The sequence below is a fragment of the Triticum dicoccoides genome, chromosome 6B (assembly GCF_002162155.2).
Source record: "Triticum dicoccoides isolate Atlit2015 ecotype Zavitan chromosome 6B, WEW_v2.0, whole genome shotgun sequence".
NCBI lineage: Eukaryota > Viridiplantae > Streptophyta > Magnoliopsida > Poales > Poaceae > Triticum > Triticum dicoccoides.
Genome location: NC_041391.1, coordinates 81,711,306 through 81,727,155, shown reverse-complemented (window position 1 = coordinate 81,727,155; position 15,850 = coordinate 81,711,306). Strand labels below are relative to the sequence as shown.

The 15,850-nt window shown below is 41.0% G+C and overlaps 1 protein-coding gene across 1 annotated transcript in view; it reads left to right on the top strand.

The window, feature by feature from the left end:
• Positions 1–230: 230 nt before the first annotated feature.
• Positions 231–15,850, top strand: part of LOC119324619 (F-box protein At5g03970-like) — a 26,877-nt gene continuing 11,257 nt past the window's right edge. Inside the window, exons 1-2 of the mRNA XM_037598392.1 lie at positions 231–1,374; positions 2,624–2,718. Of these exons, the coding sequence (XP_037454289.1) occupies positions 231–1,374; positions 2,624–2,676 (1,197 nt within the window). The 3' untranslated portion in view covers positions 2,677–2,718. The remainder of the gene's footprint in view (positions 1,375–2,623; positions 2,719–15,850) is intronic.

Below are 15,850 nucleotides of genomic sequence, written 5' to 3'. Positions count from 1 at the left end.
CATTGAATGGTTATGTGCACATTTTTAGGGGAGTTGTTCTGTACAGTAGTTGATAAATAATTTTGAAACTGCGTAAGAAAATCAATCATAAAAGAAAGAAAGAAAAAATCTGGGTATGCTGGTTGTGTGTAGTGGGCCTTCTTTTACTTGAGTTCTCGTGGGCTCTCTCTCTCCCGAAAAAGAAAAACAAGGAGTAGGTCACTCCACCACAATCCAACACCATTCCCCACATGAGCTGTGACGAGATGAGCCGCCGCCGCCCACGCTCGCCGCCGCCGGTGCCGCCGCTGGACGATGACAACCTTCTCTCCGAGATCCTCCTCCGCCTCCCACCAGATCCGTCCTCCCTCCCTCGCGCCTCCCTCGTCTCCAAGCGCTGGCTCGGTCTTGTCTCCGACCCCGGCTTCTCCCGCCGCTTCCGGCTCCACCACCGCGGCAACCCTCCTCTCCTCGGTTTCTTCGACCCCTTGCACTTCGTACCTACAATGGATCCCCCCAATCGTGTCCCGGATGGCCGCTTCTCCTTGTGCCCAGACGGCAAAGATTGGGGCGGCATCTTCATGCCCTTGGGATCCCGCCATGGCCTCCTACTCGTCTTCCACCTTTCGCGGAAGCTGCTCCTGGTGTCGGACCCCTTCAACGTCGACCAGCACCGCCTTGCCGTTCCCCCGGAGTTCGATATGGAGTCGGCCCGGTTCAGCGGGGCGGTGTTTCGCGCCACCGGAGACATCCTACACTTCCAGGTGGTGTTGGTAACCACAGAGACAGACGAGCAGCAGCATACAAGGGTCATCGCCCGTGTTTACTCGTCGGAGACTGGAGGATGGGGCGATCGCATCTCAACACCACTACCATCCAAACTTCCCACCAAGAGTCGTATGGACTTTACTATGGGTGTGCTAGTTGGTCATTCCCTTTACTGGTTGTTCAATGATAGATCAGCAACAGCTGAAATTTTGGATGGCATCCTTGAGTTTGATTTGGAGAGGCAGATCCTAGCTGTGAAACCGGTGCCAGTGGATATTCTCAAGAAAAACATCTACCAATTCCAGGTTATGCGGGCAGATGGTGGTGGCCTTGGCATTCTCTTTTTGTCAAATTTCAGTGCCCAGTTATGGAAGATGGAGACTGATTCTGATGGCGTTGCTTCATGGGTTCTGGGAAAAACTGTTGAACTGGACAAGTTACTTTCCCTGAATACAGAAGATGGGGAGTCCCTGATTCTACAAGGGTTTGCTGAATACAATAATGTGGTGTTCCTACGGACACACACCAACCTCTTCACAATCCAGCTTGAGTCACTGCAGTTCAAGAAAGTTTTTAAACCCAACTTCATGACTCACTATCATCCGTTCGAAAGTGTCTATGCTGCAGGTAATATATGCCTTTACACTGTAGGTATTAAAAGATAACATCTGTAATTGGTTGATTGAATGTTATTCACATCCTTTCGCGTTAAGCTAACAAGTTGAAGTAGATACATATAAATCATTTCTTTTTGCTGCTGGATGATCTTCTCAACATATAGCGATGGAGTCTTCTTTTTGGATGTTTGTGTGGTGGCGTTCTATGTGATGGTTATGATTTGGCAATAATATATTTGTACTGTAGCTAACCAGTTCTGCTTTTCTGGAGATGTGATTCTACTCTATCGTGATTTTGAGTGCCCTTAGTTGAAACCGGTTGAGCATCTCCTTTGTCAAAACACAAAATAAAATTTAGCATTGCTGTTTTCTTTTGCTATTCGCATGCTCTTGTTATGGAATTGTATGGTTTGAGTCAGCGGTGTCAAATTCATTATCTGTTTACTCTCTTGTAATCCTAGAATAAGAACATGTCAAAAAGGTCAGCAGTTCTTTGTATACTAATCAAACTAAATTTTATTGTTGGCTGCCTATTGGCATATTCAAGAACTGTACAATGCTAGTATTAGTGTATAGCTGCAGTGCAGATACTTTTCAAGATGAGATAGATAACGGCTGGCAACTGAAGACAACTACATGAAAAAAAAACCCTACCTTGAACCAAATGAAATGTCAAATAGGTAGATCAGTTGGCACATTTTGATGCTTTCATTCATTCAGCAGTGTTATTATTGGCATTGCTAATCTTAAAATCCACAATAACGATTTGGTTTGTTGTTTTAAAAGCACTTGCTCGGCCAGTGGCAAGGTAGAACAATAATAAATTGGGTTTATTTCATCTTTACTGGTTAACTATATTTAAATATATGAATAGTCATGATCCCTTTTATTGATAGAGTTTATTAGTAATTTAGTATGGGTATATTTTATTTTATCTGCTATGGCATGGGGCGAGCTTAAGCATAATATTAGGTAACTTCTCACTTCAGGTCAGCTAATAGTCTCTGTGCATATTCTTCATTTTCATTGCACCAGTGAGTATATATTGTTCTGAGAATATTCTATTTATTTGATAGTTGATGGGTTTTTGTTTATCTACTCGCCATGATGTATCAAACCTGAGTGTTTTCTCAAATTACATATGTGAGTTTATCCAAATATCTCATTGATGCCCCCTTGTATCATTTGATATGACTGGTAGTATTAGTGCATGGCTGCAGTTCAAATGTTTCTGAATATGAGATACATAATGGTTGCAGGCACGGGCATTGGTGGTGGACATGATGGAGCTGAACTTTTGCGCAATACATAAGATGATTGGTCAGATGGATATGCTATTGTGATGTATTAACGAGTAAGTAAGCTTATCTTAAAATAGTAGCAGAATGAAATAATTCCCCTTCTTTTGCTTCATTGATAATTTCTGTTTATTTTTACTGGTTGCAACATTCCATTTTCTATTTTTGTGGCTACGAATCGATGAGGTCCAAGTATGATTTCTATGTTATACCCTTTACACAATGAATTGATACCCAACAATAACTGAACATTTGGCTTTGAACTTCGTCTATTAGCTTGGGCCTATATAAATTGCCATTCCACATTGTTGTTCATTGGATTGTTATAATACCTAGTGCTCACTTGCAATTATTGAACAATCTCAGCCTTGTAGGCAGTTTGCTTCAATATTTTATTAACATATCTTTGTTTGTCACTCTTTCTCACATATTTCATCTTGCTATAATATTTTTTTAGTTGTTGATATTTTCTTGAGTTATGGACTGTCAATTGTATGATCGAAGAGTCCACATTAATCAAGGTTTTTATCCAATACCATTAAGGGGCTAGTGTGGTCATCTGCCACTTGATAAATAAGGAAACAAATAATCCATGGTAAGCGTGACAAGAATATCTAATAAAATACAATAATCTTCTCAAGGAAATAGATTTTAATGATCTTACTTGATAAATCTGATTATTTTCAGTGTCTATAAAATTTGCTTCTGCTCGTCCTCACAAGTTATTTGAGATTGAAAACATGGAAAACATTAAAACCAAAACTTACAAATACAATTTCGAGAATGTATCAACTTATAATATTCTCATTGTAGTCACCTTCAGTTTGTAACTGAATTTTACATATGGGATCTAAATCCAAAGTGAGAACTACTACGTGATGGTTTTATGCTTTCATTTTTCAGAAAACAATAAATAAATACGAATATGTGTAGGTTTTTAAATTTCATTTCATGCTTATAGGCACATCTCTTCTAATTTCTAAAACATTAGACGATCCTTTCAAATCCGGAGCAGAAATATTTAAATTTCCACCTCTCATATTTGATTGCAAATTGGAACTTAGTCATCACCCTTATCAATGGACTTGAAGAACAAAGGCTTATGTCAGCTATAAAAAGCAACATTAGAGGAATCATTAAAAATAGAAATCACATCAAGCCCTACTAGAAAAGTAGCTGCACTATCAGATGAGTTCGCTTCAGAAATGAAAACTCAAAAGTCTATCATGTGGTGGCCAATAAAGCCTACCGAAGAAATCTCATTCCATCTCTTGCCGACCGTCAGGGATCCTCAACCAATGATGATGAAGTCAATGCATCTATCATCTGGAAAACATTGGGTAACATAGTGTCTGTCTCGGCCAACCCCCACAGGTTATTTAATATTTCTGAGATTGTAACTACCTCTCGACCCCCCTTCTCTGGATAGTGAGTTGATAATGTGGTCAAGCAAATCCCCTTGGACATTTACGGTGGCCCTGACATAGCTTTAACGACCTGTCCATCAATATATATTGTCTGGTCATCAAAGAGTATCTTTACAACCCGTGTGATGATTGTTAGGAATCTGCCATCCTTCATACCAAGTCAAATGATACTATACTTGGACCTTTAGGAATTTACCAACCCTATTACCTCCAAATGGATATGGAACCTGCCATTGTTGACTCTTTAGTTAAACAATGTAATCTGCAATACATGGCAGTCATCATTGGAGAGTGTTGGATTTGAGGAGGTGCATACCAGGAGCAGCAGTTGCAATGTCTCTCGTGCGTGTGGTGGCTCTGAGACACAGAGCTTGGACGAGCTCCTCTCCCGTAGGTTAGATAGCCACCATGGGCCTGGGCCACTTGGGCCAGCAATGCATGGGCCATGAGCCCCTCATCCAACACTCACCCTCTAGAGGGGTGATAGGTATCTATCATTCCTATCTTGTCACACGTTAGATTGCATTCTTTAGTTCCCAATCCTTTGGTCAAACAGTCTACAATCTATTGCTTAGAACTCACATGCTCAATCTTGATGAACCTAGTGTCAATCTTTTCTTTGATGAAGAATCTGTCTATTTCCACATGCTTGGTTCTATCATGCTGCACTGGATTTTGTGCTATGTTGATTGCTGATTTGTTATCACACCACACATTCATACAACTAGTCTTCAATATCTTCAATTCTTCTCATAAATTTTTGGTCCATAGCATCTCACTCAGTCCCTTAGACATGGCTCTGTATTCAGCCTTTGTAGTTGATTTGGAAACAACAGGTTGTTTCTTGCTTCTCCAAGATACTAGGTTTGCTCCTACAAAGACACAATAGCCTAAAGTTGATCTCCTGTCGTCTAGGCAGCTAGCCCAATCAACATCACAATAACCATCTACAACAAGGTGTCCATAACTCTTGAACAACAGTCCTTTCCTAGGAGTACCTTTCAAGTATCTCAAGATTCTATGTACCGCCTCGAGATGTCCACTTCTAGGCTCATGCATGTATCTGCTCACAACACATACTACAAATGCAATGTCTGGTCGTGTATGACACAAGTACAACAACCTCCCAACTAATCTTTGATATCTCTCCTTATTCACCGGCTCTCCTGATTGAGCTGTCATTTTGTGGTTTTGATCAATTGGAGTTGATGCTGCTCGACATCCTAGCATCCCTACATCGCTTAGGAGATCTAAAGCATACTTCATCTGGGATACCGCAATCCCCTTCGCAGACATGGCCACTTCTATGCCCAAGAAGTATTTGAGTCGGCCCAGATCTTTGACTTAAAAGGCCTTACCGAAACACTCTTTCAGTCTTGCTATTTGTTCTTTGTCATCCCCTGTGATAATAATATCATCGACATATTGTTGGGGAACGTAGCATACAATTTCAAAAAATTTCCTACAATCACGCAAGATCTATCTAGGAGATGCATAACAACGAGATGGGGAGAGTGTGTCCACGTACGCTCGTAGACCGAAAGCGGAAGCGTTAGTTAACGTGGCTGATGTAGTCAAACGTCTTCACAATCCAACCGATCTAGCACCGAACATATGGCACCTCCGAGTTCAGCACATGTTCAGCTCGATGACGTCCCTCGAACTCTTGATCCAGCAGAGGGTCGAGGGAGAGTTTTGTCAGCACGATGGCGTGATGACGGTGTTGATGATGTGATCCGCGCAGGGCTTTGCCTAGCACTACGATGATACTATCGGAGGAGTAAACGGTGGAGGGGGGCACCGCACATGGCTAAGACAACGTTGTGCCTTTGGGGTGCCCCCTGCCCCCGTATATAAAGGAGGGAGGAGGCCGGCCACCAAGGGCGCGCCAAGGGAGGGGGGAGTCCTACTAGGACTCCACTCCTAGTAGGATTCGGCCCCCCTCTTTTTTTCCTTCTTACGGAGGCGAAAAGGGGGAAGGAGAGGGAGTAGGAGAAGGGAAGGGGGGGTGGCACCTCCCTTCCCCTAGTCCTTACGGATGTTAGCCTCCCTCCCATGGCCCATATCTTCCACCGGGGGGTTCCGGTAACCCTTTCGGTACTTCGGTTTGTACCTGATACACTCCGGAACCCATCCGGTGTTCGAATACCACCTTCCAATATATCAATATTTACCTCTCGACCATTTCGAGACTCCTCGTCATGTCCGTGATCTCATCCGGGACTCCGAACAAACTTCGGTAATCAAAAACACGTAACTCATAATACAAATTGTCATCGAACGTTAAGCGTGCGGACCCTACGGGTTCGAGAACTATGTAGACATGATTGAGACACATCTCCGATCAATAACCAATAGCGGAACCTGGATGCTCATATTGGCTCCTACATATTCTACGAAGATCTTTATCGGTCAAACCGCACAACAACATACGTTGTTCCCTTTGTCATCGGTATGTTACTTGCCCGAGATTCGATCGTCGGTATCATCATACCTAGTTCAATCTCGTTATCGGCAAGTCTCTTTATTTGTTCCGTAATGCTTCATCCCGCAACTAAATCATTAGTCACATTGCTTGCAAGGCTTATAGCGATAATCATTACCGAGAGGGCCCAGAGATACCTATCTGATACACAGAGTGACAAATCCTAATCTCGATCTATGCCAACCCAATAAACACCTTCGGAGACACCTGTAGAGCATCTTCATAATCACCCAGTTACGTTGTGACGTTTGATAGCATACAAGGTGTTCCTCCGGTATTCGTGAGTTGCATAATCTCATAGTCAGAGGAACATGTATAAGTCATGAAGAAAGCAATAACAATAAAACTTAACGATCATTATGCTAAGCTAACGGATGGGTCTTGTCCATCACATCATTCTCTAATGATGTGATCCCGTTCATCAAATGACAACACATGTCTGTGGTCAGGAAACACAACCATCTTTGATTAACGAGCTAGTTAAGTAGAGGCATACTAGGGACACTAAGTTTTGTCTATGTATTCACACATGTACTAAGTTTCCGGTTAATACAATTCTAGCATGAATAATAAACATTTATCATGATATAAGGAAATATAAATAACAACTTTATTATTGTCTCAGGGCATATTTTCTTCAGTCTCCCACTTGCACTAGAGTCAATAATCTAGTTCACATCGCTATGTGATTTAACATCAATAGTTCACATCTGTATGTGATTAACACCCATAGTTCACATCGCCATGTGACCAACAACCAAAGGGTTTACTAGAGTCAATAATCTAGTTCACATCACTATGTGATTAACACCCAAAGAGTACTAAGGTGTGATCATATTTTGCTTTTGAGAGAAGTTAGTCAACGGGTCTGCTAAATTCAGAGCCGTATGTATTTTGCAAATTTTCTATGTCCGCAATGCTTTGCAAGGAGCTACTCTAGCTAAGTGCTCCCACTTTCAATATGTATCTAGATTGAGACTCAGAGTCATCTGGATTGGTGTAAAGCTTACATCGACGTAACTCTTTACGACGAACTCTTTATCACCTCCATAACCGAGAAATACTTCCTTAGTACTCTTAGGTAACTAAAGATAACTTTGATCGCTATACAGTGATGCACTCCTGGATCACTATCATACCCCCTTGCCAAACTCATAGCAAGGCACACAACTGGTCTGGTACATAGCATGACATACTTTATAGAACCTATGACTGAGGCATAGGGAATGACTTTCATTCTCTTTCTATCTTCTACCGTGGTCGGGCTTTGGGTCTTACTCAACTTTACACCTTGTAATACAGGCAAGAACTCCTTCTTTGGTTGATCCATTTTTACTCTTTCAAAATCTTGTCAGGGTATGTACTCATTGAAAAATCTTATCAAGCGTCTTGATCTATCTCTATAGATCTTGATGTGCAATATGTAAACAGCTTCACCGAGGTCTTTCTTTGAAAATCTCCTTTCAAACTCTCCTTTATGCTATCCAGAAAATTATACATCATTTCCGGTCAACAATATGTCATTCACATATACTTATCAGAAAGGTTGTAGTACTCACACTCACTTTCTTGTAAATACAGGCTTCAACGCAAGTCTGTATAACTATATGCTTTGATCAACTCATCAAAGCGTATATTCCAACTCCGAGATGCTTGCACCAGTCCGTAAATGGATCGCTGGAGCTTGCACACCTTGTTAGTACCTTTAGGATCGACAAAACCTTCTGGTTGCATCATATACAACTCTTCTTTAAGAAATCCATTTAAGGAATGCAGTTTTTGACATTCATTTGGTAGATTTCATAAAATATGGCAATTGCTAACATGATTCAGATGGATTTAAGCATCGCTACAGTTGAGAAAATCTCATTGTAGTCAACACCTTGAACTTGTCGAAAACCTTTTACGACAAGTCGAGCTTTGTAGATAGTAACAATACTGTTAGCATCCATCTTCCTCTTGAAGATCCATTTATTTTCTATGGCTTGCCGATCATTGGGCAAGTCCACCAAAGTCCACACTTCGTTCTCATACATGGATCTCATCTCAGATTTCATGGCCTCAAGCCATTTCACAGAATCTGGGCTCATCACCGCTTCCTTATAGTTCGTAGTTCATCATGGTCTAGTAACATGACTTCTAGAATAGGATTACCGTACCACTTTGGTGCGGACCGTACTCTGGAAGAGCTATGAGGTTCGGTAGTAACTTGATCTGAAGTTTCATGATCATCATCATTAGCTTTGTCACTAATTGGTGTAGGAATCATTGGAACTGATTTCTGTGATGAACTACTTTCCAATTCGGGAGAAGGTACAATTACCTCATCAAGTTCTACTTTTCTTCCACTCACTTCTTTCGAGAGAAACTTCTTCTCTAGAAAGGATCCATTCTTAGCAACGAATAACTTGCCTTCGGATCTGTGATAGAAGGTGTACCCAACCGTTTCTTTTGGGTATCCTATGAAGGCACATTTCTCGTATTTGGGCTTGCTTATCAGGTTGAAGCTTTTTTCACGTAAGCATCGCAGCCCCAAACTTTAAGAAACAACAACTTAGGTTTGTTGCCAAACCACAGTTCATACGGTGTCGTCTCAACGGATTTTGATGGTGCCCTGTTTAACGTGAATGCAGCTGTCTCTAATGCATAATCCCAAACCGATAGTGGTAAATCGGTAAGAGACATCATAGATCGCACCATATCTAATAAAGTGCGGTTACGACGTTTGGACACACCATTACGCTGTGGTGTTCCAGGTGGCGTAAGCTGTGAAACTATTCCACATTGTTTTAAATGAAGACCAAACTCGTAACTCAAATATTCACCTCCACGATTAGATCGTTGAAACTTTATTTTCTTGTTACAATGATTCTCCACTTCACTCTGAAATTCTTTGAACTTTTCAAATGTTTCAGACTTGTGTTTCATTAAGTCGATACACCCATATCTGCTCAAATCATCTGTGGATGTCAGAAAATAATGATACCTGCCACGAGCCTCAACACTCATCGGACCGCATACATCGGTATGTATTATTTTCAATAAGTCATTAGCTTGTTCTATTGTTTCGGAGAACGGAGTTTTAGTCATCTTGCCCGAAAGGCACGGTTCGCAAGTATCAAATGATTCATAATTAAGTGATTCTAAAAGCCCATCAACATTGAGTTTCTTCATGTGCTTTACATCAATATGACCTAAACGGCAGTGCCACAAGTTTGTTGCACTATCATTATCAACTTTGTATCTTTTGGCATCAATATTATGAATATGTGTATCACTACGATCGAGATTCAATAAACCATCAACATTGGGTGTATGACCATACAAAGGTTTTATTCATGTAAGTATATTATTTCCTGTCTTAAATGAATAACCGTATTGCAATAAATATGATCTAATCATATTCATGCTTTAACGCAAACACGAAATAACATTTATTTAGGTTCAACTCTAATCCCGAAAGTATAGGGTGTGTGCGATGATGATCATATCAATTTTGGAACCACTTCCAACATATACATCGTCACTTCACCCTCAACTAGTCTCTTTATTCCGCAACTCTTGTTTCGAGTTACTAATCTTAGCAACCAAACAAGTATCAAATACCCAGGGGTTACTACGAGCACTAGTAAGGTACACATCAATAACATGTATATCAAATATACCTTTGTTCACTTTGTCGTCCTTCTTATCCATCAAATATTTGAGGTAACTTCGCTTCCGGTTACCATTTCCTGTGCAGTAGAAGCACTTAGTTTCAGGCTTAGGTCCAGCTTTGGGCTTCTTCACGGGAGTGACAACTTGCTTGCCATTCTTCTTGAAGTTTCCTTTCTTTCTCTTTGCCCTTTTTTTGAAACCAGTGATCTTGTTTAATCATCAACACTTGTTTTTTTTGTCTTGATTTCTACCTTCGTTGATTTCAGCATCACGTAGAGCTCGGGAATCGCTTTTGTCATCCCTTGCATATTCTAGTTCATCACAAAGTTACAGTAACTTGGTGATGGTGACTAGAGAACTCTGTCAATCACTATCTTATCTGGAAGATTAACTCCCACTTGATTCAAGTGATTGTAGTACCCAGACATTCTGAGCACATGCTCACTAGCTGAGCTATTCTCCTCCATCCTTTTAGGCGAAGTACTTGTCAGGGGTCTTGTACTTTTCGACACGGGCATGAGTCTGAAATACCAATTTCAGCTCTTGAAACATCTCATATGCTCCGTGGCGTTTCAAAACGTTTTTGAAGTCCCGGTTCTAAGCCGTTAAGCATGCTGCACTAAACTATCAAGTAGTCATCATATTGAGCTAGTCAAACGTTCATAACGTCTGCATCTGCTCCTGCAATAGGTCTGTCACCTAGCGGTGCATCAAGGACATAATTCTTATGTGCAGCAATGAGGATAAACCTCAGATCATGGACCCAGTCTGCATCGTTGCTACTATCATCTTTCAACTTAGTTTTCTCTAGGAACACATCAAAAAACATAGGGAAGCTACAACACGAGCTATTGATCTACAACATAATTTGCAAATACTATCAAGACTAAGTTCATGATAAACTAAAGTTCAATTAATCATATTACTAAAAAACTCCCACTTACATAGACATCCCTCTAGTCATCTAAATGATCACGTGATCTATATCAACTAAACCATGTCCGATCATCACGTGAGATGGAGTAGTTTTCAATGGTGAACATCTCTATGTTGATCATATCTACTATATGATTCACGTTCGACCTTTCGGTCTCAGTGTAGTAAGGAATCATCTTATAATGCTACCGACGTTGTAAGCAAGATAAGATGCATAAAGGATAAACATCACATGCAATCAAAATATGTGACATGATATGGCCATCATCATCTTGTGCCTTTGCTCTCCATCTCCAAAGCATCGTTATGATCTCCATTGTCACCAGCTTGACACCTTGATCTCCATCGTAGCATCGTTGTTGTCTTGCCAACTATTGCTTCTATGACTATCGCTACCACTTAGTGATAAAGTAAAGCAAATACATGGTGACTGTATTTCATACAATAAAGCGACAACCATATGGCTCCTGCCAGTTTCCGATAACTTTGTTACAAAACATGATCATCTCATACAACAATTTATATCACATCATGTCTTGACCATATCACATCACAACAAGCCCTGCAAAAACAAGTTAGGCGTCCTCTACTTTGTTGTTGCAAGTTTTACGTGGCTGCTATGGGCTTCTAGCAAGAACCGTTCTTACCTACACATCAAAACCACAATGATTTTTCGTCAAGTCTGCCGTTTTAACCTTCAACAAGGACCGGCCGTAGTCAAACTTGATTCGACTAAAGTTGGAGAAACAGACACCCGTCAGCCACTTATGTGCAAAGCACGTCGGTAGAACCAGTCTCATGAACGCGGTCATGTAATGTCGGTCTGGGCCACTTCATCCAACAATACTGCCAAATCAAAGTAAGACGTTGGTGGTAAGCAGTATGACTATAATCGCCCATAACTCTTTATGTTCTACTCATGCAAAACATCTATGATAAACCTGGCTCGGATGCCACTGTTGGGGAACGAAGCATACAATTTCAAAAAGTTTCCTACGATCACGCAAGATCTATCTAGGAGATGCATAGCAACGAGAGGGGGAGAGAGTGTCCACGTACCCTCATAGACTGAAAGCGGAAGCTTTAGTTAACGCGGTTGATGTAGTCGAACGTCTTCGCAATCCAACCGATCTTGCACCAAACGTACGACACCTCCGAGTTCAACACATGTTCAGCTCGATGACGTCCCTTGAACTCTTGATCCAGTAGAGGGTTGAGGGAGAGTTTCGTCAGCACGACGGTGTGATGATGGTGTTGATGATGTGATCCGCGCAGGGCTTCACCTAAGCACTATGATGATACTATCGGAGGAGTAAACGGTGGAGAGGGGCTCCGCACAAAGCTAAGACAATGTTGTGCCTTTGGGGCCGTATATAAAGGAGGGAGGAGGAGGCCGGCCACCAGGGGCGCGCCAAGGGAGGGGGGAGTCCTGCTAGGACTCTACTCCTAGTAGGACTAGATCGGCAACGCGCCTTGGCGCGAGGGTGCCGGTCCCAACGATGTGCCCAAGCAAGTAATGGTAAAGTTAGTAGCAAGTTAGGCTTAGCGTACGTATTCAATCAGGATAACAAAATAAAAGAAAGAAGAAACATTCATATGTAATCGAAGCAAGACATCATCCATGGATACCAAAATATAGTACAACACATTTGAAGGATGTAATGTTCATATACAGGGTAAATTAAAGGATGCAATGTTCATACACATAAATATTGAGTGCAAAAGTATGAATAGACGTGCCGAAGGGGACGTGTTCACAAAAGGAGAGGGAGATCACACAGTAGTTTACACGGTACATCACAGGAGCTGGTGGCATCATATATCATCTCGTACTTGCCAGAGTTCTGTGATGTCCATAGATGATCAACGCCATGGCGTTGGTGTGAAGAAATCAATTGGTGCAAACACCTCATGCTGTTGCGCCTAAAGACTGTCTTTTTATGGCATGCAGCCTCTTCTACAGATGATTGCTTCTGCTCTTAAGGTTATGTGCCACCACTTCAATATTCATAAGGGTCATGTTTGTCAATGTATCCACGGCACGGGTAGGAGGAAAGCCATGTGCTATCACATTATGAAGCTGATCTGAGAAGGAGCTCATGTATCTCAGATCATACAAGTAACCTTTGGCACTTGTTTATCATGTCAAATGCCTCATCGATCCCGAGTCTCAGATAAGCAAAAGTCTTTCTGCATTCTGCTCAGCCTGTCATAGTTTAGATCCTTCACTATAGTGTTTCTGGAGTTCTCCATGTACCTCATCGTGTTCTCATTGAGCCCGAGTCTCAGATGGCCTTGTGAAGCCCAAGATGCTCTAACAGGATATCAGTCATCATTCTAACTGGATCCTTACGATGCTTGTCTCGGCCTGTGTCATAGGAAATTTCAAAATAGTTATAGGATTTTCCAGAGTACTAAAGTTGACAGCAGTCCGTTTCAAAAAGAAAAAGTTGACAACCGTGGGTTTTATACCACGAAAACAAAGGTCTGGGTAACTAAAGGATGGCAATCTTTGTTGTGCAAGAGTTTTATTAGACTCTTACTGTCCTGTTCTACAACTGAGACATGGTAATTGATAAAAAAATCAAATGCTACCATGAATTATAAGATAAACCAGCAGAAATTTTAAAGCCTAATAATCAGACTAAGTCACACACATGAGCAGATCGCTTCATGTATTGTACAAAGAACAATAGCCTAGGAAACCGTATCAACAATCAATCGAGTTTGCAAAGAAGAAAATCCCAAGGACAGCCTGTACGCACTCATGCGCAAGCGTCAATTCTGGTGTTTCCAACTTTAATGATAGGCTAATCAAAACAAGAGGCCAAGCAGTCCTGGATAATCATAGTGAGAAGTCTAATTAAACAATGTTAAGTGCAAGAGAGGCAAGGTGACTAATTAAACAGTGCGCCAGGAACGGCCAGAAAAAGACGATTACACCGATGTAGTTCCTGTAGTGCTTGTATTTTGCATCAAGCAGACCAACGTTACCAAGAACGACACTAAGCACAGCCTTTGGCCTGACCATCTCGTCAGTTAATGAGACGCCAAACTATTAATATAATATATTTGGAAACAGAATGTGCCAGGCCAGCCTCAAAAATAAGAATGACACAATAAGTAAAAAATCAACGGTGGCACAAGTTAATCTATGAATAGGTGGTATTTAGATCGTTTAATAAATTCATTAGGTTAATATTCATAGATCAACGACAGGCCCAATTGCATAAATCTCGAACAAATCTAGCGCAGGCATGCTTTAGAGTCAACCAAGCAAATGGGGTCTACCTTGCTAGCCGGTGACGCCGTGGAACGGAGATCACGGTCGTTGTTCACCACATCGACGGAGAAGAGCTCCCTCCGTGCGCCTGATGTCATCGCGCGAGGAAAAGCTTGGGGTGCTTGGATGCACAGATAGACGATACTGCAAGGAAAATGCAGCTGTAGATTAGGAGCTGGCCTATTGGAAAATGCAGCTGATTCATAAGTAGATCCTTAAGCACCCGTAGGATGCTATATTAGCAATAGTGCTAAGCATTTTTTAGATAGCAAGCTTGATGAAATTAAGGATTTTAGGTTACTTTTCAATTATAATGCCCAGGAAAGGTTTAAAGATTTTTTGTTTTAGCTGTCCCATGACAATCTGCACTAAAATCCTATTACATAAATAAGAAAATAGAACACCAAATATGGCTTGTAAAGTAGCCTTTAGATGAAGAACGAGCATCAAAAGACCTTGAACACATTATTTTTTACTAAGCAAACTACAACAGGCAAAGCAAGTGCAAAGGTTGGATCTGATCATTATAAAAAACATACATATATACAACATGTTCATCTTATATAATTTGGCTCTGTGCATCCATGTTAACAACAAGATTCATGCTACAACCAATTCTGAAGATATTATGTGTGTCCCTAAATAATCAGACAGCTTAAGTAGTACTACTCAACAGGACAACGCCCAATTGCAATGGACTCATTGTATTTACCGCACACATAAACCTAAAACCTCCATGTTTAACTGATCTAAACAGTCACAGTAAGAGGGGAAAATGCCCCAACGCATCCTAAATAAATTCCTAATCACCAACAATTGACTGTATTTTGGTGCACCATCAGAAGAAACTCACTATCTATTGGTCATTATATATTTGATCTAGTACAATACTAAAAATGCAGAAGTGAGAATTGACCTTGGCATTGGCTCCTCTGTACAGGAGTCATGAAAGTCTTGTTCATCTCGCAAACATAATACTTGATGAGAGGGACAGTTGAACCAATGTAATGCTCAAGTCATTTGATCTCGCACGGGAAATGTCATATTCGCCTGCATACACATTCGTATCTGAAGATGTCGAAACTACCCAACTGTGGTGCTGCATGGTAGCATTTGATCTTTAGCCCATGATTAAAAAAATATAAACATGAGAAATGGATCTGAGCTTGTTCATACATACACATTTTCATATTTCCATTCCGACACATTCTTATATGAATTAAACCTCAACACGCTTAGTTTTCTACACTGGATCCTTTTGTGGACATGCTAATGATGGAACTAAGAAATGAATAAATCACCTCAAATAATATCTATTTGTGCTCTATATTAAAAAAATAACCTTTATGCATCTGTTTATGACCTACACAACACAATTGAGCTCGTCTTGAACTCCTATT